At 41.2% G+C, this 26294-nt stretch overlaps 1 protein-coding gene across 1 annotated transcript; it reads left to right on the top strand.

Annotated features, from left to right (window-relative positions):
• The first annotated feature begins 6040 nt into the window (after window positions 1-6040).
• On the top strand, window positions 6041-19738 carry ABCG2 (ATP binding cassette subfamily G member 2 (JR blood group)). The gene is made up of 15 exons (XM_063156800.1): window positions 6041-6246; window positions 7555-7614; window positions 8100-8214; window positions 8952-9104; window positions 9528-9685; window positions 10059-10210; window positions 10672-10776; window positions 11772-12022; window positions 13682-13764; window positions 14615-14704; window positions 15311-15435; window positions 16346-16500; window positions 17615-17704; window positions 18409-18506; window positions 19000-19738. The coding sequence occupies exons 1-15, from the start codon at window positions 6041-6043 to the stop codon at window positions 19148-19150; spliced, it is 1992 nt and encodes a 663-aa protein (XP_063012870.1). The 3' UTR covers window positions 19151-19738.
• Window positions 19739-26294: the final 6556 nt, after the last annotated feature.

Raw genomic sequence — 26294 nt, forward strand, 5'->3', positions numbered from 1 at the left:
GGAGTTGTGCCGCGGAGCTGTCTCACGGAGCTGCGCCTCGGAGCTGTGCCGCGGAGCTGTGCCGCGGAGCTGCGCCGCGGAGCTGCGCCGCGGAGCTGCGCCTCGGAGCTGCGCCGCGGAGCTGCGCCTCGGAGCTGTGCCGCGGAGCTGCGCCTCGGAGCTGTGCCGCGGAGCTGTGCCGCGGAGCTGTCTCACGGAGCTGCGCCTCGGAGCTGTGCCTCGCTCCTCCCTTCCCCGGATCCTGCATCCCTCGCAGCGCCTCTGCCGCCTCCTCGGCAGCCCCGAGGCGCCGACACGGACCTGCTGCTGGTGAGTGGATCAGGTGCAGCAGCTCAGCCCTTTCATTCAGGCAGGTTTAGCTCCATGTAGTGGCTTGCTCCCTCGTCCATGAATTGCTTGCACTGCCATTGCTGTGGGATAATATTCAGCAGCTGTTCTTCTCCAACACCCAAGGAAACCGCAGCAAAACGCTCACCTGCCTTCTCCCAACTTTTCAAGGGATTTTGCTGGAAAGGCAAAAAATTCAATGAAAATATGCTTTATAAAAGGTGGGGGTGCGGAAGCTTCAAGGCATAAATTAAAACCAGTAAAAAGGTGAAAAATTAGAAATTTTTGCTGGAGCTGCCATTCTCCGTGCTCCCTCATGCATGTTAACATTTGTGCTCTTTTCGTTGAAGGTAGATTACAAATCCGTGGTAAATAAGCTGGCAATTAATTTACAGATTGCCTCAATCGCATTATCCTCATTTACTCAAACGGTTTTAATTTCCTGCACATGTTCCTGAGAAAGAGGAATGTATGGTCCTGCCCCCTTTGCTTCCCCACAGCCATTCTCCGATCAGTCACATCCCTGGAAATGGCTAGAGAAGGAGGGGAGAAAAGGTTCTGTGAATTTATATATATTGAAAGGTTACAGCTTCTCTGAATTTATATATGTCTCAAAAGTCCAAAATGCACATACAGTACTGTTTCAGCTTGCAGGCTGCAAGACCTAACTTTGTAACCACTAAAAATAAGAGAAATAATAGCACACTTAACTGCGGTTTCTCTGGCATGTTCAAATATCCAGAAAAAAGAAAAAGACTGTTTTTAAAAAGGGTTTAGAGCATCTTCCTTTAGAAAATTATGCTAAAAGCTGCTTTTGTCTCTAAAACACTTCCTCCTTAAGTAACTTCAACACTTATTCTCTATAGAGGTAAAATCTATTGAGTATCTACTTGGATTTTTTAAAATGCACATCTGAATTTTGCTATTTATAATTTTACTAGCCCTCCTATAGTATTGTTCTATTGTATATATAACAATACTATTGTATAATATTGTTCTTTATTGTGGTGGGGCGTTTTTTCTGTTTGAAATGCAAATCCCCCTGGTGCCAAAAGCTTTGCAGGAAGACTGACAGGAATAAATGTTCCTTATTTTGTTATATAGACAATGTATCTTGAAGGACACAAATACATTTACTGAAACTGTTTGAAAGACTCTACTTTGCTGTGGAGTCAATCATGTTTGAATCAACTGAACTTTGTAGCACATTTTGTTATTGTTGGATGGTTTTGTTTAGCTCCCTTTTTTGTGTGTAGGAAAATATGAAACTTTGTACTTTACAAGTCTCAGAAGAATACTCAGGAAAATGACTGTACTGAGACATTAATTTCACCTGTATTGAAACAGCGGGCAAAGAGGTTTCTTGGTTGTTTTAAAGAAAGTAGTTTCATTTTGCCACTAATCAAAGGTTAAATCTCTAGATCCAGTACTTTGTCTCCTGGCAAAATTTTTTGAGACTACATATCTCTGAAGAAAATTATTTTCTATGTGCCCTGAGCTGAAATTATGCTGAAATCAGTGGCAATAGAAATATTTCAAAACTATTTGGCAAAACAAACAAAATTTGCAAAATTTCCAGAGAGTTTATAAATTTTTAATTCTGCTGATGCCAAGTGTACTATACTCATGGCTGATATGATGAGAATATGAAACATTTATTGAGATTAAAAAATACTTTTGAATACAGCAGAAAGTATATGTTGTTATAGAATCTCCTGTTCATATCTGATTTAAAGTAAATATTTGTAAGCCAGTGGCAATGAAATCTGAGAAACTTAATTTAAAATTTGCATAGAAATTGATTTGATTAACATTCATCTTGGCTGTTTCTTTGTCCTGTAAGTGTTCTGACTTAAAATGTTTCATGGCTGTATGCCACATTAAACTTAAATAACTATTTTTTAACAGATAGAATCTGCAATATTTTAAAGATTCAATTTCTGAGGCATGGTTGCAAACAGCTGGCAATTACATTAGCTGTGAAGGAGCAGGACCCTCCGTTCCTCTGGTGAAGTTTATTGCTAGATCAGAAATGGGAAGGCTGTTTTGTGAAATACCAAACGGATTATCTCACTGCAACTTTTTACACCGCAGCAAAAAAGAGGCATCCAAAAAAGCAAAGCAAATCCAATGCCTGATTTTAGCATGAGTGCATATTCTCTACTGTTTGCACTTCATCTTCTCCGAGCGCACTGTTAGCTGAGATCCAAATGGCCGCTCCCAGAGGCTTCCACGGATCCCCCAGGCAGAGCCACAGCTGACCCAATCTCGTGTTGATGCCAGACCTTCTCTGAGGGACAAGCAGGAGTTTGGGACTTCCCCAGGCCCCTTCCCACCAGAGGTGTGACGGCGGTCACAAGGGTCTTGAGGCGAAGAGAGAGACGAGAATGTTGACCTCATGTTCAGAAGGCTTGATTTATTATTTTATTATATATATAATACATTGTAGCTATACTAAAAAGAAATGGAAGGAAAGGTTCTCAGAAGCTAGCTAAGCTAAGAATAGAAAAGAATGAATAACAAAGATCTGTGTCTCGGCAGAGAGGGAGAGCAGCTCTGCTGTGAGTGGTCAGTAAATCAAAACATCCACAGGAGACCAATCACGGATCCAACTGCTGCATTCCACAGCAGCAGATAACCATTGTTTACATTTGTTGCTGAAACTTCTCAGCTTCAGCAGGAAAAATCCTAACAAAAGGATTTTAATGAAAAGATGTCTGTGACACGGAGGGAAGAAGAATGTCCAGAGCCCTGTCATCCTGCCAGACCAAGGAGTTGCTGTGGTGGAGACCTTGCAGTGGTTATGTCCCTTTCAGAAGAGAGCAGGCAACACAGATTTTATACAGCAGAAATAACCACACCAGCTCTAAGTGAATGAGCATTCTGCATTTTTTTTCTGCAATAAATTTTAGTAGCTCTGAAAGCATAAAATGCTATTTTCAGTATTAATGTAGCATTTGAAATAGATGGAGTTTTTTACTTTGATAAATGGCATGTCCTCAACAATACACATTTTTTTCCTGAAGGAAGGAACAGAACACAGGTAAATCCATGTACCAGGTGTTCTACCTGCTGCACCCCACCCTGTCCCTGCAAGTGGCACAAGCACCCTGCAGCCAGGAAGGGCTGTGACAACTTAAACCTGAGATCCGGTGAGACCTGAATCCAACCTCTGCTCACAGCTCCCTGTAGTTAATGTTTTCCCCAGGGACAATAGCAAAGAATGTTGTTTTTCTCTGGAAATTTGAGTTATCAAGACTTCCTGAACTGGAAGTTTCCTGCTGACAGCTGTATTAAATAGCCGTTTAGAGACTGTTTGCTATGGATATATGTAATTCTTCCCATACCTGATTTAATTATATAGCTTCCACACACATTTTTGCAAGGAAGTGTACAATCTCATCCTATCTCGATTGATAGACTAAATTTGACTACAACAGACTGTCTGTTCTTAGGAACAACATTGTAAAAGCAGCATGATCCTTCACTTGTGAAAGCAGTTTCTGATTCTCTGCTTATTGTCTACCTGTCTAGTTCAATCTGGAAAAATTAATTTCTTCAATTGCTAAAAAAATTGTTTGATTCCTGAAGAGCATTTCAGAAATTTCAGTGCAAGTGCTGAGCTAGGTTTTTATGCTGGTCTTTGGAAAAAAATACCAAAAACCAACGAAATCAAATTAAACAAAGAAAAATGTAACCATTCTGTTGATTATGTGTGAGGTCAAACTCTACCTCATTTTTTTTTCTCATTTGGTCATAATGTTGCATCTGTAATAGTGAAATATGAAGGTGAGCAAAAATGTGATCAAGGAAAATACTGATCGAATTACTTTGTATATGTAATGATATATCCAGGTCATAGTCACACTGTCTCCTGACTTCTGCACTCTGTGCTGCTGGGTTATCCAACAGCTCAAGGGATTTTCTAATGCCTACATGTGGTGTTGCCCCTGTGGTTGTGTACTTGGCACCTAGATCAGCAAATATCTGCTCAGCACTAGGTGAGACTTTAAGTGACAAGTTCCCTCTGCAGCTCTGAATGCACATCTCCAATTTACCAAAGCATCCTTTCAAAGGCAGTGATTGATGTCCAGACAGATTAACCTAGAGACTGCAGGAAAAATAGCCATGTAAAATTACCTGTCCTCCTCCAGGCAGGTAAATCTCTGGCACCAGTGAGAGTGTATGCAGTTTTTCAGTGAAAGGCCTCTATATTTTAAATGTTGCACATTTGATTGATGTTCAACTTATTCAAAATGCATTTTAGCTAAAATTAAAGCTAGATCCATTGTAATTACATTTCAAACAGGGTTTCTTTGCACTGGGCCAAGATTACTGGCTACTAAAGCATTAAGACCTTATATTTTTGTCAGCACAGAAGACTGCAGCTTTTCAGAAGAGGCAGTCTTGGGCTAGTTTTGAGATAGTACTGCTGGGAGACAGATGAACCAGCCTTTATGTGGAGATAGGCTGGTTGCTGAATGTTGAGCTTCCAGAGGTTTCACTGTGCTGATAGCCACCAAGGAGAGCTCAGCTGTCTGTCAAGCACCCTGAGCAAACTGACAAGATAAGGGCTTGCATTTGGGCTTTTATATGACCATATGAGCCCGATAGATTAAATGGCTTTTTTTTATTCCCCAGTGCTCTTTTTACTGACAGCTCTCAAATGCATTCAGCATGTCTGAAATTGTGTCATAATTTGCCTCCTTTCTTGCTGTAAGCAGTGTAACTATGCTGAGGGAGAGGACTGGTCACCCCAGAGCTCCCCACTGATCACCCTCCCTCTTGATTCCCAGGAACTATTGCATTGTTAACTTTTCCCATAGTGATATTTAAAGTAACTAGACTCTGATGAGTCAATATGTTATACAGAGAGGCCAGACTCTGCCTCTCCCCAAGATGACCCTTAAGGTGGAGCAAAGGGGACAAAGGTCTGCGTGCACAGGGACAGCCAGGGATGCTCCACTGCGCAAGTGGATGGCTCATCGGCAGAAGCCTGGCCAATGAGAGAGGTGAGAAAACTTTAATTATTCCACAGCTACCTTCTCACATGGAAAGCAAACCCAAGGAAGAGAATTTCTTGGCAGCAGTGTCAGTTTCCATGTTGCTATATCCTTCCCAAAATTATCTAGATTAATAGAACAGTTGCTACCTGTGGCCAGGTGCTGCTGCTGAGGGGTAGTTGGAGGGGGAGGATTCTGTGGGATAGGATTCTGGGGTTGTGCTGGGGCAGACACAGCCACTTCCAGCTGCTGAGGCAAAGTTGAGGCTGTCAGGGATGCTGATAAAGCTTCTCTGGAAACATGTAAGAAAGGGCAAAGGATGTTGTTCAGCAACTGTGAGACAGGAGTGAGAAAATGTGGGAGAAACAGACCCTAGAGAAGGAAGTCCAGGTGCCAGAGCAGATATTCACCTCAGAAGGCAGCTAGGTGGGCAGCTGAGGTCTCCCAAGTTCAGCCCACCCTGCAGACCGTCAGGGTGGAGGGAAACTCTTCTATCTCCCTGCCTCTGGCAGACCCTCATCAGCTTTGTGTCATCTCCAGGTCTGAGCCCACCGGACCCAACCTTCCTATCCAAAAGAGATACTCCTAGATGGACCTCTTGCAGGCCCACCATGGGCCCCGTGCCAAACACTGAGCCCAAAACACACACACCTTTCCTCTTCATACCGAATCAAATCTTCTCTTTCCTGTGTTTCATGTCCAGAGGAAAGATGGCAGAAGACCAGCCACACCTGTGTATTCAGATGTCAGAATCCGGTACAAATGGCATTCCCAGTAAAACGCAGCCCTTGCCAGATTTGGCTGGCAGGGCAGGAAGCGTGCTTACCTTCCACAACATCTGCTACCATGTGAAGACAAAGACTGGGTTCCCGTGTTTCCGAAAAACCACCAAAAAACAAGTTTTGAAAGATGTCAAGTACGTATTTAAACATCCCATTAGAGTACCTGTAAGTTTTATTTCTGTCCGGAGAGTTGACTTCACTCATGTCACTGAGCCATACAGCACAACATGCAGACTAAGGTTTAGAAAAATTATTTATATGTGTGGCTGCTTTGTGCTTGCTGTCAGCTGTGCTTAAGCCCAGGTGCTCAGTCCCTGGGCTGAGCCTGTACATCAGAGAGCACACTTCCTTTGGCCCTGGGCATACAGTCCTCCTGGCTCCTACAGCACTGGGCACACCAGCCAGCTCTGCTTGCTCTCCACTGCCTGGCAATCCTCCCACTGTGCCAGGGTGTTTAGCTGAGATACCAGCAGCCTGTCCTTCGTGGTTGTCTCCTTCCCTTAGGTGGCCTTGGGAAAGGTTAATTTTTTGGGGGGTTAAATTTAAAACATTTAACACATTAATATTAGTGAGGGTTAGGTTAACTTTAAGAGATGTAAAGGTTTCTGGAGTTTTGGCTTTTTTTTTGAGTTGTTTTGCCTTTTTTTCCCCAACAGTGAGCACTACTGCAGTAAAGCAGTCATGTCCCTATGGTCTTTGTTCAATAATCAGTGAATAAACTTGCCCATTCACAGCTCAGTAGTTAAACTCAGTGCAAGGCATTGGCATACAATATGCCATTCCAAGTCACCCATGACTTTCAGCTCTCTAACTCCAATTTCTATCATAAATATTTGCCCTTTTTTGTAGCTCTGTCTATCCTACTCTTTGCCCAGGGAATTTCCACGAAACATGAGCTCTTAAAGGCTTTATTGCTTTCCTCAAAAGCCATATGTTGTGGTACCTCAGTTGACTAACATGGGTCATTTGTGACATTTGCCATCTGGCTTTTGAGTTTCATGCGGCTTTAATGTCAGATAAAGAGAAACTATCTATTACATTTTAAGCACAGACAAATCCCTAGTTTGTTCTGACTACAGGGACTATTATTCTCTCTGTTGAGAGAATAAATCCTTTAGAACTGAGTATGGTTAAAGCAAGTGTGTGCTTCTCTTGTAGAGACCCATGTGGTAAAAATACATGTACAGATTTTGCTACATTTTAGTCATGTTTCTGTTCTGTCTTATTATGTGATTATTAGTTTTTCTTGAATTAAGAATAAAAAGTTAAGGTGAAGTCTGATCTTACATATTGCTTGTGATTAGGCAGCTTCATTAATTCCAAAATTAATGGCATGCAGAAAGTAGTTGTATGGATAAATTACACTGGTCTACCAGTTGAAACAGGCAAAGAAATAACCTCACCCTAACTATTAGGTAAAACTTATCCATTTTGTCTTACAGTGGCATCATGAAACCAGGATTGAATGCAATTTTGGGACCCACTGGCAGTGGTAAATCTTCGTAAGTGCCCCCTTCACTCTCCACAGAAATTGCACCAAGGAGAAAGTGAAATTGTACACATTTAGCAGTAGTGGCCTTCTCTTTCAGAGAAAGATTGAGTTTTTATTTAGGGCTGTGTAAGTCTCACAGTTTTCTGAGAAATACTTGAATTCCAAAAGACAGATCATATGAGAAAGGTGAAATTCAGTTTTAGTCCACAGTTTACTGATAGTCACTCCTTACACACCATTCTGCTAATGTGTAACCAGGTTGAGGATAAACTCAAATTATTGAAAAAATGGACATGGACCTGCATGGATCTCATTTTCTTAGGAAACCAGGACAAAAGAAACTCAGTCCTTGAAAGTTGCTGGGGGTTTTCTAGATTGCAGAAATTGAATTTGATCTGCTTTTATGTAGCTGTTCTTTCCATGAGCTGGGTTTGAAGTTCAGAGAGCTTTGCCTCCTGTACATTCATCTGACAAAGTAACCAACTTTTCCTTTAGGCTACTGGACATTTTGGCTGCAAGGAAGGATCCCCGTGGACTCTCTGGTGACATTTTGATCAATGGAGCTCCTCAGCCCGCCAACTTTAAATGTACCTCTGGCTATGTAGTACAGGTAAGTAATTTTTATCTGTGGATTCTATTGTAAGAAGTTGCTGCTTTGTTGCAAATACCTTGCCTTCATCCAAGAATCAATGAAAATTCCTTAAAATTATGTCAACATGTTACAGAAAGGTGGTCTCTCAAACCACATGTAAATCTCAACTTCCCACAACTGGCAGGATCCCTTTGCAAGAGACAAGCAAATGGTATCTTAAAACCTCCCCTCTGTCCTGCTTTGACCAAACAAGTTTGGATGCTGAACACCATCGCCCTAACCCACATGGACCCAACCTCTCTTTACCTTCCCTCTTCTCTCCCTCTTCTCACCTGCGGTGGGCTGAGGCTGCACGGGCACACACACTGTGAGAATGACCTGAGCTGTAGCTGCTCCCTAAGTCCCTTCAGCCCCTGAGTCTCTCCCTCAACACCTCCAAAACACTGAATAAGGTAAGGATACATAAGGGACTGTTTTCAATATTTGCCTGTTTATATATTTTGATATCATGCATGATGGACACTGTTCCGATGTGGCATTGCTTTATGAATTAAGGCAAATATAATTACGTGCATGAAATCCAAACTCTCCCGTGACACGGGCATTGAAGATGCACCTTACTGCATGTTCTGGCTGCTGCTGCTGTCCCTCTGCATGCAAGGACAGCATAAAACATAGGTAGATACAGTTCTCAGAGGAATAAATAGAAACTGCTGAGCAACCACCAAGTATCTACCCCTTTTTTTTAAATGAAGGATGACGTGGTCATGGGAACCCTGACTGTAAGAGAAAATCTGAAGTTCTCAGCGGCACTCCGCTTGCCAAAGTCAGTGAAGGAGCATGAGAAAAATGAACGAGTGAATCAGATCATCAAGGAACTGGGTTTGAGCAAAGTTGCAGATTCCAAGGTAAGACCTGTAAACATGTTACTTAAAATGTAGTAAGTGGTTTATTAATTAACCAAATGAGTCATCATGGCAGATTTGAAAAAAAAAGTCAATTTCAACAGGATGTTTCAGCAATAAAATAATTAGTGACATTTCTGTATGGAGACTTGTGCTGATGCTGCCATATGGTACTACATTGCAGGTAAAAAGAAAGGCAAAGGCAAAGGTGAAAGGGAAAGTTAGTGGTTGGAGAAAAAGACAAGACCTCAAGTAATGCTAACATTAAGAACAAGGATGTGTGTAAGATAACATTTACATCTGCTTCTGAGTGTAGAGCCAGAATTTCTCACAACTCTTCCCAGATACTGCCATGTGGGTACAATACTGTTTGTTGAAGTATTTCTCCTTGGGCCAAACAAGACAAGTTTTTTGGTTTTTTATTAGGTTGGTACCCAGTTCACTCGTGGGGTGTCTGGAGGAGAGCGAAAAAGGACCAATATTGGGATGGAGCTCATCACGGATCCTGCCATCTTGTTCTTGGATGAGCCAACCACGGGACTTGATTCCAGCACTGCTAATGCTGTCCTACTGCTGCTGAAAAGGTGGTGGCCTTAGAAACAGCTTCCTGTTCTCAGCACTCCGCTCTGCTTGACTTCAGTTGTATTTGACTTGAATTACAGTTCAAATGAGCAAACAGGGAATTCAGACATGTAATTATTTACCAGTGAGCCAAGGATGTGAACGGAGTAGGAAAAAAACTGAATGAATTCTCTCTCTCTAAAGTGAGAATTCTTTTCTCATACAGACACTGTAAATATGACCTAAATATTTTTTCTTTTTTTTTTCTTTCTTCTTCCTTCTCTGGCATACCAAGTTAATCAGACTTCATCAAGACTTAACTGAACTTTCAAATGCTCTTATTGAAACACTGAATCAACTTGCAAAGCTGACATCTCTGTCATTCTTCACATTCAGGATGTCAAAACAAGGAAGGACAATCATCTTCTCCATCCACCAGCCTCGGTACTCCATATTCCGACTGTTTGACAGCTTGACACTGCTGGCTGCAGGGAGAGTGCTGTTCCATGGGCCAGCCCAGCACGCCATCGAGTACTTTCAGTCCATTGGTGAGCACTACTTCCAGCAGGGCCAACCTTTGGTTTGCACCAACTCGAGTGCAATGCCCATAGCTCTGGGCCAGAATTGGACACGGTGTGTCCAAGCAGGTCCAGTATTTTAACAGGCTTCTCTGGGTGTTTCTCCTCTTGGCCCACATGTGGATTTGGGTGAGCTGTTCCTGGTACATCTTAATTAGAGGAAGCCTGGGCTAGGGCTGGGAAGAGCACGGGGCTAGCTGTCACCTCGCTTTTGCTGATGGTGCTGCTTGGCAGTGCCGCTCATCCCTCTAGAAAGTGTGGACTTCCCAAAGGCTGCCTGCCATGCTTTGGGGCAGGCTGCTCCATGGCAGGATGTGCAGCTGTGCTCTTGACAGCCAAGCACGGTCCTTGGCCAGTCACACAACCCCACGCAGGGTTCAAAACGCTGTCACCACAGTGTCAGTGTCACCACAGTGTCAATGTCACCACAGGCTACCAGTGCGAGCCCTACAACAACCCCGCCGATTTTTTCCTGGACGTCATCAATGGAGACTCCACTGCCGTGGCAATGAGCAAGGCTGATGACAGTAACACAGGTATGAAACCCATAGCTGAGTCAAGTTATCCTCACATGTGTGGGAACGGGGATTTTAAAAACTGTTTTGGTAACTCTCAGCACACAGAAATAACTTCTTTCATCTTCAAGGCAAACCAGCTGAAATCCTGCAGAAGCAGAGATGATAAACCAGGATAATTGTTCCAGTTAAGGACGTAATTTGATGCAGTTATGACTTGACTATTTTACCTAATGTAACAACTTTTCTGTTAGGAAATTACTGTTTTCCTTCCTCTGAGCAGGGTGGGAAGGGGTAGACATAGGGTACCACTGCTCATCTAATGTTTCTCTGAAGTTGTGCTAAGGCAGAAATTATCCCCAAACTAACGAATCAGCTCTCACCTATTTTTTTGGAGCATGCTTTCTCATACTTTTCTGCTGTCACTCAGTAATAGCTTACTGTCTTTTCACAGGAGTGAAAAGGCAAAGGAAGTAATGAATATGCTGTGTGTCCAAGCACATTTTCACTATACCTTTACCAAACAAGCAGCCATCATTTTACAAAAGTGCTCTGATCAGGGTCTAGCAAATATTATAGCTGGCAGATATGACACATTACATCTGTCATTGCAAAAGCTCACACTACACCACAGTTAAGAAAAAAAGGAGGTCCAGCTGAAATTTATATATGATCAAAGTGGATACATGCAGGATTACCTGGATCTAAAAGTCTGGAAAGCCCAGGATTGTGTCAATATCTGTGAAACAGATCACTTACAGAAGCCTCTGGGGACAAAGGGGATGTAAAAATCACTTTTTGATTAAAAGCCATGTTGCAACTCCATGGGCAGACAAGGGTTTGCCTTGTCAGAGAGCAGAGAGGCTGCTGCTGCTTGTGGGACAGGTTGCACAGGCAAACACAGATTTTTTATCATATTTATACCAACTCTTTTGAACTGTCCTATGGGACTGAGTGCAGTGAATCACTGGAACTACGTGTACATCTTAATTCTTCTGTTTTTTTAATCGTTCCAGCAGAGAGAACTGAAGAATGCTCTGAATATGATAAGACCTTGGCTGAGCAATTAGCAGAAAAATACTCCAACTCTGCCTACTACCGAGAAACAAAAGCACATTTAGAGAGCATTTCTTCAGGAAACAAGAAGAAAACCAAACCACTTTTCCGGCAAATCACATATGCCAATTCCTTCCTCCACCAGCTGAAATGGGTGTCCAGGCGCACATTTAAAAACCTGATAGGAAACCCTCAGGCTTCCATAGCTCAGGTAAGGCTATTTGTATCTATGGTTTTGTGATATACGTTGAATTTATTTGGGTACTGGAGTATTAGATAAGTCACAGGGATGGTTTTGCCTCTTGATATCTTGACTGCAGTAAGCATCTGAAGAAAGAGTGCTCAAGGTCTAGGAGTCTGGGGATAAAAGGTGTTCTGAATGCTCCCAAATGTGGGACTGCTCAGTAATCAATTTTGGACTACTGAAAGGCTTTGGGAGGTAAGACCTGTCCTAGCAGGGTATTCTGCTGCTCCCAGCCAGGAGCACATTATGTCCCAAGAAGTTTCACACGTTTGCTCGAGAGCATTCTTCAGATTTGACTCTAATTTCCCAGGCTTGGCACTGTGGGGTTTGGCCTCAAATCCTCTCCCCTGCCAGGAAAAGTTAACAGACTGTGTTTGTGTACTTCATTAAACTTCAGCACAAAAGTAAGTGCTGGCAGTTGGCTCAAGTGCAAAAGTTTTTTTGCAGCCCTGTAATGTGTGTGCTGTTTGGTTATTTGACTGTTCACATTGGTGATGATGTCTTCTGGACAAGGTGTCATGAAGTCCACAATGGGGTTCAGCACACACCATGAAAGATAATCACTGGCTCTGTCAGTGCTGCTTTTTCTGAAGGATCAGAACCAAAAGTGTTGACTCCTTCAGAGTTGCACATTGATTTCAAAATGAAGAAAGTTCAGCTAGTGTCTGCAGAGTGACTAATCCTCAGGAATCCCCTAATTCATGGGCCAAATTCTGCAGCCACAGCGCCACAAAAATTCCCACTGCAATTCTCAGCAATTCGGGAGGGGCCAATAGAAAAGTTGGCCTGTAGCCAGGGGTATAAATTAACTTCATCATGTTTTATATAATGAGGGAATTATATAATGAGGGCTGGTGTGGAGGTAAAACAAGTCCAGAGTCCCCGAGGTCAGAAGGCTTTGAGTATGTGTGTGTGCCTGTAGGTTGATATTATGGAGATCCTTAATTGCTTTGTAAAAGCTTGACCTTGTGACAAGAATTGGACTCTCAAGAACCTCCTTCATAGCCCAAGGTTAATGGTCCTGACTTGTTTCTCACAATCTTTTTTATCTCCCCACCCTCATCAGGGGGGGATTTGTTCAGCATTCTTTGAGGGGTCCATGCCTCATTAAGCCTTTTTTTCATTAATCTGCTCCAAATTGGTCTTGAAATGATCCCTGCTTTCCTCCGCAACTGGCTCAGGACCTGAATTATCCCTGACATTTGCTCCTTTCGGCAGGATCTTAGCAAGAGAAGGTACCAAGGATCAAGTACTTTATGGTGTTAAGACTCTTGAATTGCTCAGGCTTAAAAGTGACAGAACTGCCTGATACCATTGTTTTCCTGAGATTTTTTTTGTCATTTGCATTTAGCATTTAAAAACTGTGATGCGCCCACTTCAGTCTTTTAAGTAAGTCCTGTTATCTCTGCTATTTAAATAGTTACAGACTGCAAATATCAGCATATCTGTAGCCCTGTTGTAGCGTCTCATTACAAACAATCCCATGAGGAAGATGTATGATAGAGCCCAGTAACCACACACTGAGGAGCATGAGAATAAACTGTCATCCTCATCCTGGCAGTCAGGAAAACCTTTGAAGCAATGAGAATGATACCTCCCCTCCTCTTTTCTCTTTTTCCCATTTAGCTTGGTATTACAGCTCTTCTGGGACTGGTTGTAGGTGCCATCTTCTTTGGGCTTGAGGAGAACTCTGCTGGACTACAGAACAGGTCAGTCAGTCTAGGCAATGGATATTTGAAAACTTGATAAAGCTCCCTTCAAAGGAGCTTAATACCTCTTGAAAGCAAATGCTTCCCTTCACATCAGTAAGGCCAAGCCTGTGTGACTTGGAAGTGAGGATGTGATTTTGTTCCTCTAGCAAGGTCCCTGCAGAACTGAGGGTGTTAAAATATACAGACTTGTGGCTACATAAACCTAGGTAACTAAAGTTGTAATCTTGCAACTGTTTCTACTCACACGCTTGAATTTACCATCAGTAAGAGATTTTCAAATTATGCTGCTCTATGTATCATTTTGACAGCTGTATGACCTGGCCTGACCTGACACATGAGTTTGCCACTATGAAACCTCTGGGTTCTTAATCCCATAAAACTTCATAGCATTTGTTTAAAAACAACCCAGTTTTAAATTGAGTAGGAAGTGCCTTAAATTTTTGTGGAAAAGGTGAAAAGTACTTCTCACACTCTTTATTTGGTTCCTCTCTGTTTGCAGCAGACAAATGCTTCACCATCTGAGAATCTTTAATGTGTCAGGAAATTACATCAAGGAAAAAACCAAACCACAACCCCTCAAAAGAAACCTCAGTTGATTTTCTATATTTTGGCTGCATCAGAGAATGTGCTATCATTGCATGCCAAAAACAAATAATGACTGTACCACATCTATGTCAGGCTTGTTACAGATTCAGGCTCATAGCCAAGAGTTTTCCATGGATTTTGGGATGGAAGGTCAAACATTACTAAACTTCATGAACTGCTCGTGGATTTATGTACTCTGTTGTGGAAACACTACATTCACATCCCATTTTAAATAACAGCTCACTGTTTTGCTATTTTGCAGAGTGGGTGCAATGTTCTTTCTGACCACCAACCAGTGTTTCAGCAGTGTCTCAGCTCTTGAACTCTTTGTTGTAGAAAAGAAGATATTTATGTAAGTAAAGCATACAAAAAAGATACCAGGCTCTGCTGTTAGACTGTGAGTTTTTCTGACATGCCGTAAATGTCATTTAAGTACAGTTAGTAGAGAATTTTCAAATTATTTCAATGAAAGTGCTCATTGCAAATATACTCTCTTAGTCTATTAGTGAGTTGTCTGCAAACCCCTCAAAAGGTACCTGTGATTACAACTGGCTCAGAGTGTAATATTATTGACACAGTTGGTAAAAACCCCTTGAATACTCAATGTTGGCATTGATTAATAATGTGTGACTGGCTAGTGAGGGCGATAAATGTCATCTAACTGGATTCTTTAAAACTATGCGGTATAAAATATGAAAATTATTCAAACTTTACACTCTGTCTTGATGACATGAGACATAAATTTACTAAAAATTATGTGCACAAATACCCATGTTCACTTGCATATGAAAATGTCACCAGTTCTATACTGTATAGGCTTACTGGACAGCTGCATTATAGCCCAAGTATAAAAGATTTTCTTCTAGTTTGAGCTAGAATACATTTGTCAAGGGGTGAAAATCAAACTGGTTTTTAATGGTTAAATTTGTAGTGCTCTGTACCTATCTCTGTGTTCCAGGCATGAATATATCAGTGGGTACTACAGAACATCTGCATACTTCATAGCAAAGCTAATGGCTGATTTAATACCCATAAGGACCATGCCCAGCATCATCTTCACCTGCATAGTTTACTTCATGCTAGGCAAGTATGGTCTCCTACAGTCTCACTCCAACCCTCCCAATCAATCATGGCATGTGCATCTTACAGATGTGTATGCATACACAGATGTTTATATAAGCTAAATGCCTACACTGGCATGGCATTGGCTACTGAGCTTACTGTTAGCACTCCATGTTGTTTTCTACAGAAAAGACACAAAGATTAAAACATTCATCAGAGAATCTGTGACATGTCTCATCTTCACTGTCCTTGGAAGGAAGCCATAACGTTTACAACATTGTTTTGATTTATTCCTTTTCATCTATGGCCTTCTTGGCTTCTGATGACTCTTACAAGATACTTTTCTGATCCTTGCAAGAATACCTAAAAGAAAAGGTTTTATTTTAAGATCTTAATACTGTGTGAATTAATACCAGTTTGTTGGCTTTGGTCTGAGTTTTTACCCTAAGGATTAGGAAACAAGGCCACATCAGCAAGAGGCTCTCAAACTGTGAAACTGGAGAGGAACAGACCTTGCTACCGAATCCATAACCACCTCAAAACTGCTAGGTTTTTTAGGAGCTCTCTGCTGGAAACTAGTGAAATGATGTACAGCTGCCTCTCATGGAAGTGCACTGGAAGTTTCTCCTTTGATGGACGACTTGCAGCCACTTTGGATGTGTGAAGTACAGTACTTCCACACATTCTACTACCTTCAGTCTTACTGCAGTTTTGGGCATACTACTTATTCATCCTCTCTTCCACTGTCAAGACAGACACATAGGGCTGTCACAGGCGCCACAGCAGTCTTGGGTCACAGTGACACAGCCTGTGCTGGCAGACAAGATGTAATTTGAAAGCAGGACACACTAGGAAAATCACAATAGTGTTCAGGTTATGGCAGAGCTTTCAGCAGGATCATTCTGAAGCCCTTCTTGTTCTGATCTTTAAGGTTTGAAACCAACAGCAGAAGCCTTCTTTATAATGATGTTCACTCTTATGATGGTGTCCTACACAGCCACTTCCATGGCACTTGCCATTGCAGCAGGACAGAGCGTGGTCACTATAGCCAACCTACTCTCGACTGTTGCATTTGTTTTTATGATTGTGAGTAGCACTTTTCAGTTCTCTAGTCTGGATCGTGAAATCCCAGAAATGCTGAAATCCAGAAATCCTACTAGCATGGAGTTCAGCTAAATTCTGCAAAAATCTGTTGGGGTTAACATATCCTGTTTTGTTCTGGTTTGAGTATCCTGATGCTGTGGGGTGGAATATTTGTCCTTTGAAAGAATAAGAAGTGAGGGGCTGGAGGCCTGGTTATGAGGAGGGGAGTGGTTCCTCTGACTTCTTCTCTGGGCTCTAGCAGACAGAAAACTGCCTGGAAAGTAGGAAAGCCCCTTAGGGCTACATTTCATCCTCTCTCCCTTAACTTTGTGAAAAGCATATGTGTCTGGCTGAGAGCATGACGTGCAGCCCCCTGTTTTCTGAGACCGCTAGCCCAGCTGTCCTCCCCAGCTGCAGGGCCCACCTTGGGCATGTTAAACTGGGCAACACACAGCCACAGTCAGGAGATTGGCATTTATGATGAGGCAGAGCTGAACTGTCGCAGACATTTTTCCACAGAAATCCTTTCTTTCAGATTTCTGTGTCTTCTGGAAGGCAGAGGCCTCAGAAGGGAAGGTAAACAATTGTTATCAGCTGCTGTGGAATGCAATAGGATTCACCTTGATTGGCTCATTTTCTATGTTTATAATTAAGGGCCAATCACCAGTGCAAGCTAGGGGACTGAGTCCCTGGACACAACTTTGTTTTAGATTCTTTCTATCTATTCTTAGCTTAGCTAGCAGCTCTGCAAACCTCTCTCTCTATTCTATTTAGTATAGTCATAATGTATTATATATAATATCTTAATAAATCAAGCCTTCTGATCAAGATACAAGATTCACCGTCTCTCTATCACCAGCCGTGCCCACTCAGGTGCGGCAATATTGAACCTACAGCCAAAATCCACATTGCCTCAGACTCAGGGCACACAGGCAAAACCCAGAGCAGCTCCACACTGAGGAGCAGCAGAGAGTTCACATGAACCTATGTGGGACCCCTAGACAGGAAGCATGTGGGAAGAGCTAGAGAAGGACCCATGATGAAAGCATGTAATTTGTAATCTGTTTTTTTTTTTTTCTTTTTGTTATGGCTTTTTTTTGGTAAACATTGCCTCTAGATTTTCTCTGGGTTGCTGGTCAATCTCACAAGCGTCATGGCCTGGCTCTCTTGGCTCAAATACTTTAGCATCCCTCGCTATGGAATGACAGTAAGTGCTCTGATTTCCTGTGTACAAACCTGGAAATGGTTGGCTAGAAAGGAATGTCTTGAATCGTGGTAATGAAATCTTCACACTTGGTGGCCTAACAAGGAAAAGGAAAGCTAATTAGGTACAACAACCTTGGAGTATTGTGCAGTGTCTTGAAACAAGAAGGGCTTCTCATCAACTAGCACCAATTGCTGTTGAGAAGAGCTCATTTCAATAATTTGGAAATACCTCATATGAGAGACACAACTACTACATTCACTGGACTTCAGCTAGCAGAAATGTTTCAAAGTAAAGAACAATGTCATCCCCACCCAAAAAAGTAAAAATCTCCTATTTGTCTTTTCCATCAATCAAACAAAAAACTTGCTAAAGCTTTTCTCCTAATTTGCAAAAATTTTAGTCAGAGTGATGTTTTGCAGAGAAATTTGGGCTTTACTGTGCCTGTGCAGAAATAGCCTGGCCTGGGAGAAGTGGTAAAGCCTGTTTGGTGCATGCTTTACTAGGTGTGTACAGGCTATATATATCCCTCTCTTAAAAGAAAAAAAAGAACTCTGCTACTTTGCTAAAAAATGAGGATTTGGCCAATATAATAGTGATACCAGCACATTTTTAGGATGACTTTAATTGCATTATTTCTCATCTTGTTAATGTATCAGTCCTTTACCTACTAATTTCTGTTGTCATTGTTTCTTTTATTTTAAAAGGCTTTACAGATCAATGAGTTGCCTGGTCTGAACTTCTGTGGCAGCAGTAACAGCACAGTGTTAAACAGTGGCGGTAGCTATCGAGAGACAGGCCGGATGTAAGTATTGTGGTACACTGAAATGAATCCCACTATCAGCAGCCTTAGAAGTCCTAGAACATCAGTCTGAGTATCAGAGATACTCACTGATGATCAGAGAATCTGTGAGCTTTTACATGGAAAAGAAACCTTTGATTGGGTTTTTGCATTCTACTGCATGGAACATTCTGCTTGTTGGCATATTTAGTATTTATGACACTAGAAATACCTCGTATTATGCTTCTTACCTTTCTTCAAACTGTATTTAGTGAGAGCTATGCACACACACACACAATTGTACACCCTCACAAAATCCACTTCAGCTTCCTATGTGAAACTGGAGCTACAAGAAAAGCGAATTTACGATGGAAAATTAACCACTGACATAGAGCTGGTGCTTGCCCAGCCTACTACACACATGCAACCACATTACAACTTCTAGAGATCTTCCTAGATCGTGCTGAGTGGGTTATCAAGTGACTAAGCTTATCAATGTGTGTGCATTTATCTGCAGGCCATGTACTGGAGAGGAGTATCTGGAGAGTCAAGGCATCGATATGAGCACCTGGGGGCTGTGGCAGAACCACCTGGCTCTGGCCTGCATGACACTCATCTTCCTCACCATCGCCTACCTCAAACTGCACTTCATGAAGAAGTTCTCTTAAAACCAGAGGGAAAGGCGCAATTCCCACTGTTCAGCAGTTTGCTGAATGGATTGTGCAACTGACTTGATTATTTTTAAGGAGACATTTCTTTGTACTTTTATTATTACCCAAGTCAACAACATGAATGCCATCCTTGTATATTAAATACTTGCTGTTAATTTACTCTGTCAAAATGTCTAGCATGGCTCACTCCTCTGTGCCACAGAGGAAAAGAAAAAGTGTACAGCTGTTCATTTCCTCAAGAGACTGAATCAGTCTTTCTGCATATTCTAGCTATGATCTTGTCAAACACTATATCTAATATTTAGTGGCTTAACCTGAAATAAATAGTTCCATACTTTAATTAGCACCTACCTTCACCAGGAAGAAATTAAGTCTAAAATGATGCTTATCAGGACACCAACACAATCTCAGCTGCTTATGTGGTCACAGGATATGTGAGACAGGGACAAAATTCCTTTAATCCCAGTGCCTTTTTCTATTTGGGAATCATTACTGCGCTAGAATGTACTTATTGATGCCATCAAGCCTTTCCTGCCTCAGTCAAGTATAGAAGCACTGTGCTTTTAAATAAAGGTGTTGTTCTTACACGGCCAGTTCCCATGATCCTTTCCTGAAATTTGTATCTCCTCTGCAAAACTGCAAGTCATCTTCACTGTCCCATTAGTGCTGCTATCAAGAGTAGTTCTTAGTAATTTTTATGGGGACCAATTTCAAGTGCATGACTAAACAGGATGGCAGCACCTTTGTAAAAGTCCATAGATTGGAGCAATCACTTCCTGGCAGGCTAGTGTTTCCCTGGCCACGTGCAGCAATGCTAACTCATTTCTTTTTTATATCTGCATAGTTATGCATAGTAAATGCATAATGATGCACAGTAGACAACTTTACAGCTCTTTCCTGGGTTGTTACTGTTCATCTTGTTGCTCCTGCAGTGTTTGCCCCAGCTTGCGTAGGCCACAAAAAAAACCTTACAGGACCTTGTTTCTGTAAGAGATTTAGAAACATGGAATACCCCGAATGGGAAGGGACCACAAGGAATCCTGGTCCTGCACAGGACATCCCCAAAGGTCACACCCTGTGCCTGAGAGCATTGTCCAAACACTTCTTGAACTCTGTCAGGCTTGGTGCTGTGACCACTTCCCTGGGGAGACTGTTCCAGTGCCCAAACACCCTGTGGGTGAGGAACCTTTTCCTGATATTCAGTCTAAAACTTCCCTGACACAGCTTCAGGTCATTCCCTCTGGGTTCTGTCATTGTCTCCCCAGAGAAGAGATCGGGGCCTGCCCCTCCTCTTCCTCTCATGCTGTGGATGTTGTGGACTGAGTTGGGGCATCCCCTCAAGTCTCTTCTTTTCCAGGCTGAACAGACCAAATGACCTCAGCTACTCCCCATGACTTCCCCTCCAGATCCTCCACACTCTCAAGGCCTCTGTACCTTCAGTTACACCACTCCTTGAGAATGGGCAGCTTACATATGTTGTAAATTTAACATCTCCATACATATGACATTGGGATTCACTAATTATTATATTGCTTTGTTGGTAAGATGTCATGCTGCTGGGGAAAATAAAAGCTTCAGAGCACAAAAAATTAGCAGAGTGTGTTCTGTACCTTTAGCTTAACCCTTTTTAAGCCAAAGGAAGCAGTGAGGAGATAAGAGTTATGTTGTTATTAAAAAAAAAATTACAGGAACTCCTGTCATGGAGTACCAGGTCCTGGTACTACAAAGAAATGAAAGCGGAATTTTTGCTTTTGGAAAAGAGAAAATCATCCCAGATTTTAAAATGTAGAAATCTACAGTTGATTGAATTGCAGCTGGTCCTTGTAATTTCAACAAGTTATAAGCATGATCACACAGACTGTGTTCCAGTCATAAAAGAAAATTATTTCTGTATATAGCAGTGGCTTCTGAGAAAGGAAATGATCAAACTAAGTTGAATTACTCACATTTTGAACAGGCTTTGACACCTTATTGCACAGATAATATTTACCACAAAACTCCTATACTTTTCTTGCTTTCTACTACTTATTTCAGCAGCTGGTCATCCATAAGAATGTATTTACATAAAAGAAATGTTTCTTCCAGTACTTTCCAATACTTTATTCTGTAAACTTGTAAAATTCTATACCTCAGTTGCATGGGCAGAAATTACAGTAGTAGCAACGTCAGATTTCTCTCTCACACTACAGGCTTTAAATTAAGATTTTATTTTTCTCTTTTTGTCCAGCACCGCACATGACATGTTCTAGTGAAAGGTGCCCCTGCCCATGGCAAGGGGTTGGCAATAGGCAATCTTTAAAGTCCCTTCTAAATCCAAAATTCTATTATTCTATGATATATCTGGTTCTCCCCTTTAGTTTGGTGCAGATCAGTACAAGTACAATTACAGATTAGTACAACTACAACTTCTTGCACAAGGCAGGAGACACATCATTCCTACCATTACTCGAAGGTGTATTTTGCAAGCAGTGCAAGCAGAGGGGGAGAGACAATCAAGAGAACGGAAATGAGTCCAGAGTCCCTGAGGTCAGAAGGCTTTGAGTGTGTGTGTGTGCCTGTAGGTTGATATTATGGAGATCCTTAATTGCTTTGTAAAAGCTTGACCTTGTGACAAGAATTAGACTCTCAAGAACCTCCTTCATAGCCCAAGGTTAATGGTCCTGACTTGTTTCTCACAATCTTTTTTATCTCCCCACCCTCATCAGGGATTTGTCCAGCATTCTTTGAGGGGTCCATGCCTCATTAAGCCTTTTTTTCATTAATCTGCTCCAAATTGGTCTTGAAATGATCCCTGCTTTCCACTGCAACTGGCTCGGGAGCTGAATTATCCCTGACATTTGCTCCTTTCGGCAGGATCTTAGCAAGAGAAGGTAACAGGATTAAGTAGTTTAGGGTGTTAAGACCCATGTATTGCTCAGGCTTAAAAGTGACAGAACTGCCTGATACCATTGTTTTCCTGAGATTTTTTTGTCATTTGCATTTAGCATTTAAAAACTGTAATGTACAGAACTTAATGATTCTGATTATATCACTAACTCAACTGAAAATGTGTTTTCATGTATAAAAATTCCTCTTTAGTTTTCGTACACTTTTACAGCAAGTGATTTAATCTGTACTCTTGGGGAAACTATATAAGACTTACTTTTATTTAGGTTTTAGAGTACTCAATCTAGTTGAAGATTTTTCTTTACATCCTCTGTCTGAACAACTTCAATTAAAATAAATCACAAGCTGAGGGTTGATACTTTCTAAAGAGATATTAAACTCATTTATTTCAATTAGTTTAAATGAAACTTTATGATAATAATCTTAAAATATACCACTTTTAAATTTTATTTGCTTTCAGTACAGAAACTAAGGTTTTGATATTTTCTGTGCCAGTAACTGGAAGTAATTGCTTTTTCCTTGTAGTGCATGTTCATGAAGGCAAGAATAGATAGCAAACGGGCTAGATACAGCTACTATATCACCCAGTTGAAGTGGTCATGTCCCAGGAAGAATATTCAAAACTTACACAGATTTAGAATGCCATTATTCAGAGCTCTATATTTATTTATTAAGAAGAAGAAAAAATAAACTGCAACCTAATGCTAAGAGCAGCCTAAGGAGTAAACCTGTATTAATTGAGAGCTTTTAATATGCAGAAGGGCACTGGCAAAACTCAAATCACTGGTATTCAATTCTACCCATTCTATTCAATTCAATTCTTCTTCTTTGTGCTAAAAATATTTAATTATCAATAATTAAAATTGTTGGAACAATTCTTCTGGAATAAAGAATTGTTTCAGTGAATTTTGAAGCGGGTTAGTAAGCTTGGAGGCAGAGCAGTATGAATGGCTTTTGATGAGGACTCAGAAGGCTAGACAGCATGGAAAATACACATACCTGGACAACTGAATGACATAGGCTGCTGACTTTTCAAATGACACATGTAAAAGGCCTATTACACTGACTTGGGGATTGTTACTTATTTTTCACAGTGTACCAAGGGTTTATAAATTGTATTTGTTCAAAAGCAAAGATTTAACAAGTGTCTGACTGCTTGCTGACCCTCTCATTCTCACCAAGGGCCCCCATGTTCTACTGATGAAGCCACTACCACTGTCTGGATGCTTTGGGCTGCATAAAAAAATGTCATCATCTTTCTTGACTTCTGTGCTGGTGGATAAAATAAGAGCCTTGTAGGCTGCATACTAACCACCTGTGAGGAAAAACATTTGTTTCATTTGGGTTTTCCACAGGCATTGAGAAATGTACTTGTAGGTTAGCACTCCTCTAAAACAGAGAACAAATCAATAAAAAGGTTTGCAGTTCTGTGTTTTTGCAGTACAGAGCAAGAACTGGGAAAAAACACCATAAAGGACAGAAAGAATTTATGTCAGGTGGACACTGGAAGCTGTCAAACAATGATAATGAATATATCCACTGAAAAGGAAGAAAGAAAACAATTAGGATAGCAACATCAGACTGATCCCTGTTATGAATTTGTAATTACTTCAGTTTGCAAATTTTCTCTGGGATGCTGTTATACACTACAAGTATTCAAACTTTTATTTCTTGGATAAAAATTTTCAGTATTCCTTGCTACAGTGCCAGGTTTTCTGCACACTTCATACAAATGTTCTTCTAAAAGAGAACATATAATTTAGAAAATTGAAAAAAAAAGATGAATAGCTTTCTCATATTAACTGGTGAATGCCATTTTTATAAGCATCAACTTGCTGTCTCTTGAACATTCAGGGAAGTGAAAGTGCTCACTTTGTGTTCAGCTGTGTTTTTTTACACAAAAGCTACATAGCAGGAGGAGAGAGTATATAATCTGATAATGTAAATAGCAGCAATGCCAACCAAGGCTCCTGGCGTTGCTCCCCTGGATATTCCATGTGACACACTTCTATTTGCTAAATAATCTGTGATTATGGTTCTTACAGACATGAACAACTTCTTTCAACATAAATATTTCCCTTCTTTTTTTAAAAAAATTAGTTCTCCTGTCAGGTAGATCTTATTTTCATCTTCCTGTGCCATAAAAAAAGGGAGAAGTATCCTGAACGTAAATGCTTTTCCTCTCCCAATTGACATCTCCCTCCTCTTCTTGCTGGACATGAAATTACAATCAGTTAAGACAGTTAAAGCCCTTGTCAAACCTGTTTCAAATAACTAAGCCAGGAAACACAGCTGGCCTTTATGACACAGCTGTGGCATCACAGGAACACTGAGAGAGATGGAAATATCTTTCCAGTGCTTGCCAGCTCTGCCTTCCTGCAGCACAAGGTTTCTCGTGGCTGCATCCTCTGCACACAGACATCTGAAACTGAGGAGCTGGGGAACTCAGTCTGACAGCATCTACCTCAGCTCCAGGAAAAGCTAGTAGCAGTACAGAAGCGTGGTTACCTCAGACCTTGGAATGAATTGGTAATTTCAGGTTTAGCCTGAAAGGAGCATTCTTCTCCTTTGAGTGTTTCTCGGAGTCTACATCGCACCACTCTCCATGCAGCAGTGAAAAGCAGCAGCCTGAGCAGCACACACAGGCATTTTTGACAGTGTTAGGTTTTTATTTTGAAAACACCTCTACTGTGACTTCCCAGAAAACAAAGCCTAACTTTTCTCACTGGAAATTATTTTTTTCAAAACTAGAAGTCTTAAAACCTGAACAGGAGTTAAAACAAATTCTAACTCTGAAAGAGATGAATATTGTTGATTTGTTTTTCATGAGTAATTCCTTAATGAGCACTTTGTCCCCTGTGAGTCTCTGCTAATCTTTAACTCTTTCCATGACTTTGCAAATGAATGAAATTACTGGTTTCAACTTTTGGCAAAATGTCACCAGCAAAACTGTGGCTGATACAAGTTGTCATGATCCTTTGGCAATCTTACTGCATTGACTACTAATGGCTTTTTGAAAACCACACAAAACCAGTACACTCCCTCACATCTCAAAACCCTTCTTGCTCCCTTCCTGGTACCCCACTGCTGCTAGGCCTGCTCCAAAACACCTGAACATCTGGCTGTAGGATCTGCTCTCACATTTCATCCAAATTCAGGCCTGTTACAGAAGGCACAAGTTTGCTGCTCTTTGCATCCTGGGATGCAGTTTCAGTCTCCCTGACTATTCCTTGGAGTAGAAACAAAGCAGAAGAGCTGCCAGAATCTCCAATCCAAGGAAAATCCAGGGTTTTAGCATTACTGGTGATTAGGCAGCATGTCTGTAGCAGCCCTTTGATCCAAGCTGGAAGCAGCTGAGTGTGTGCTAAAGCAGCAGTGTGAGGTGACACAAATAAAACACAACTCTTTGAATGCCAGTCTGTCACCTGAACCATTAAGCTGTCACTCCACCTTTCTGTACCTATTTTGCATGATCAGTGCTTAAAATCTGGAAGTCCTTGTTATACAAGTGACAATTTCTTGCAGGCTTTTAATCATAAAGGTCCCCTTTTCCTCAGTTTTTTGACGAAATTTTTCTTCTTGTTTGGATTTACTGGAGAAGAATCTTGGATTATACAAGACATCCAAGTAATGCCTGTGGACATGGAAGAATTACTCCAAAAAGCTCTTATTTCAAATATGCACCTCAAACTGCACTTCCTGAAGAAATCTTCCAAAATCAGCAATATTACAGCATACACACAATATTAAATAAATAAACAGATAAATCAATAAAGTTCCCACTCCCCACACACTGTGACTTTTATACTGCATTGACTAAAGGCTTAATATACTTAATAAATTCAGTATGTATGTATTTCACTAAAGATTGAGATGTATTCACATTAATAATTCCATTTTCATTAATACAGCTGTCCAGAGAGAACCATGGGTTTTACATGACAGCCTGGGTTTTACAAGCTCTATTCAAACCCTCCAGATGCTGTAGTATTCTCTCCTGAATGAAGGCGGGGGGCAGGGGGAATAGAGAAAAAAAATACTTAAATTACTCAGCAATTAATGAAGAGACAGTTACTAGTAGTGGGAGCTGCTACCTGAAGTAGCAGAAAGCAGATCTGTGCATTTGCAGAAACACGGATTTGAAATAAAGTGTTAAAAAAGGACTGCTTGGGTAATGAATCAGCAGGATCAGCCCAGTCCACTGTGTTCATTTACACCCTCTACTCCCTTTATTAGGTAATCTGAGAATAAGATA

The sequence above is a fragment of the Melospiza melodia genome, chromosome 5 (genome assembly GCF_035770615.1).
Source record: "Melospiza melodia melodia isolate bMelMel2 chromosome 5, bMelMel2.pri, whole genome shotgun sequence".
Classification (NCBI taxonomy): Eukaryota; Metazoa; Chordata; class Aves; order Passeriformes; family Passerellidae; genus Melospiza; species Melospiza melodia.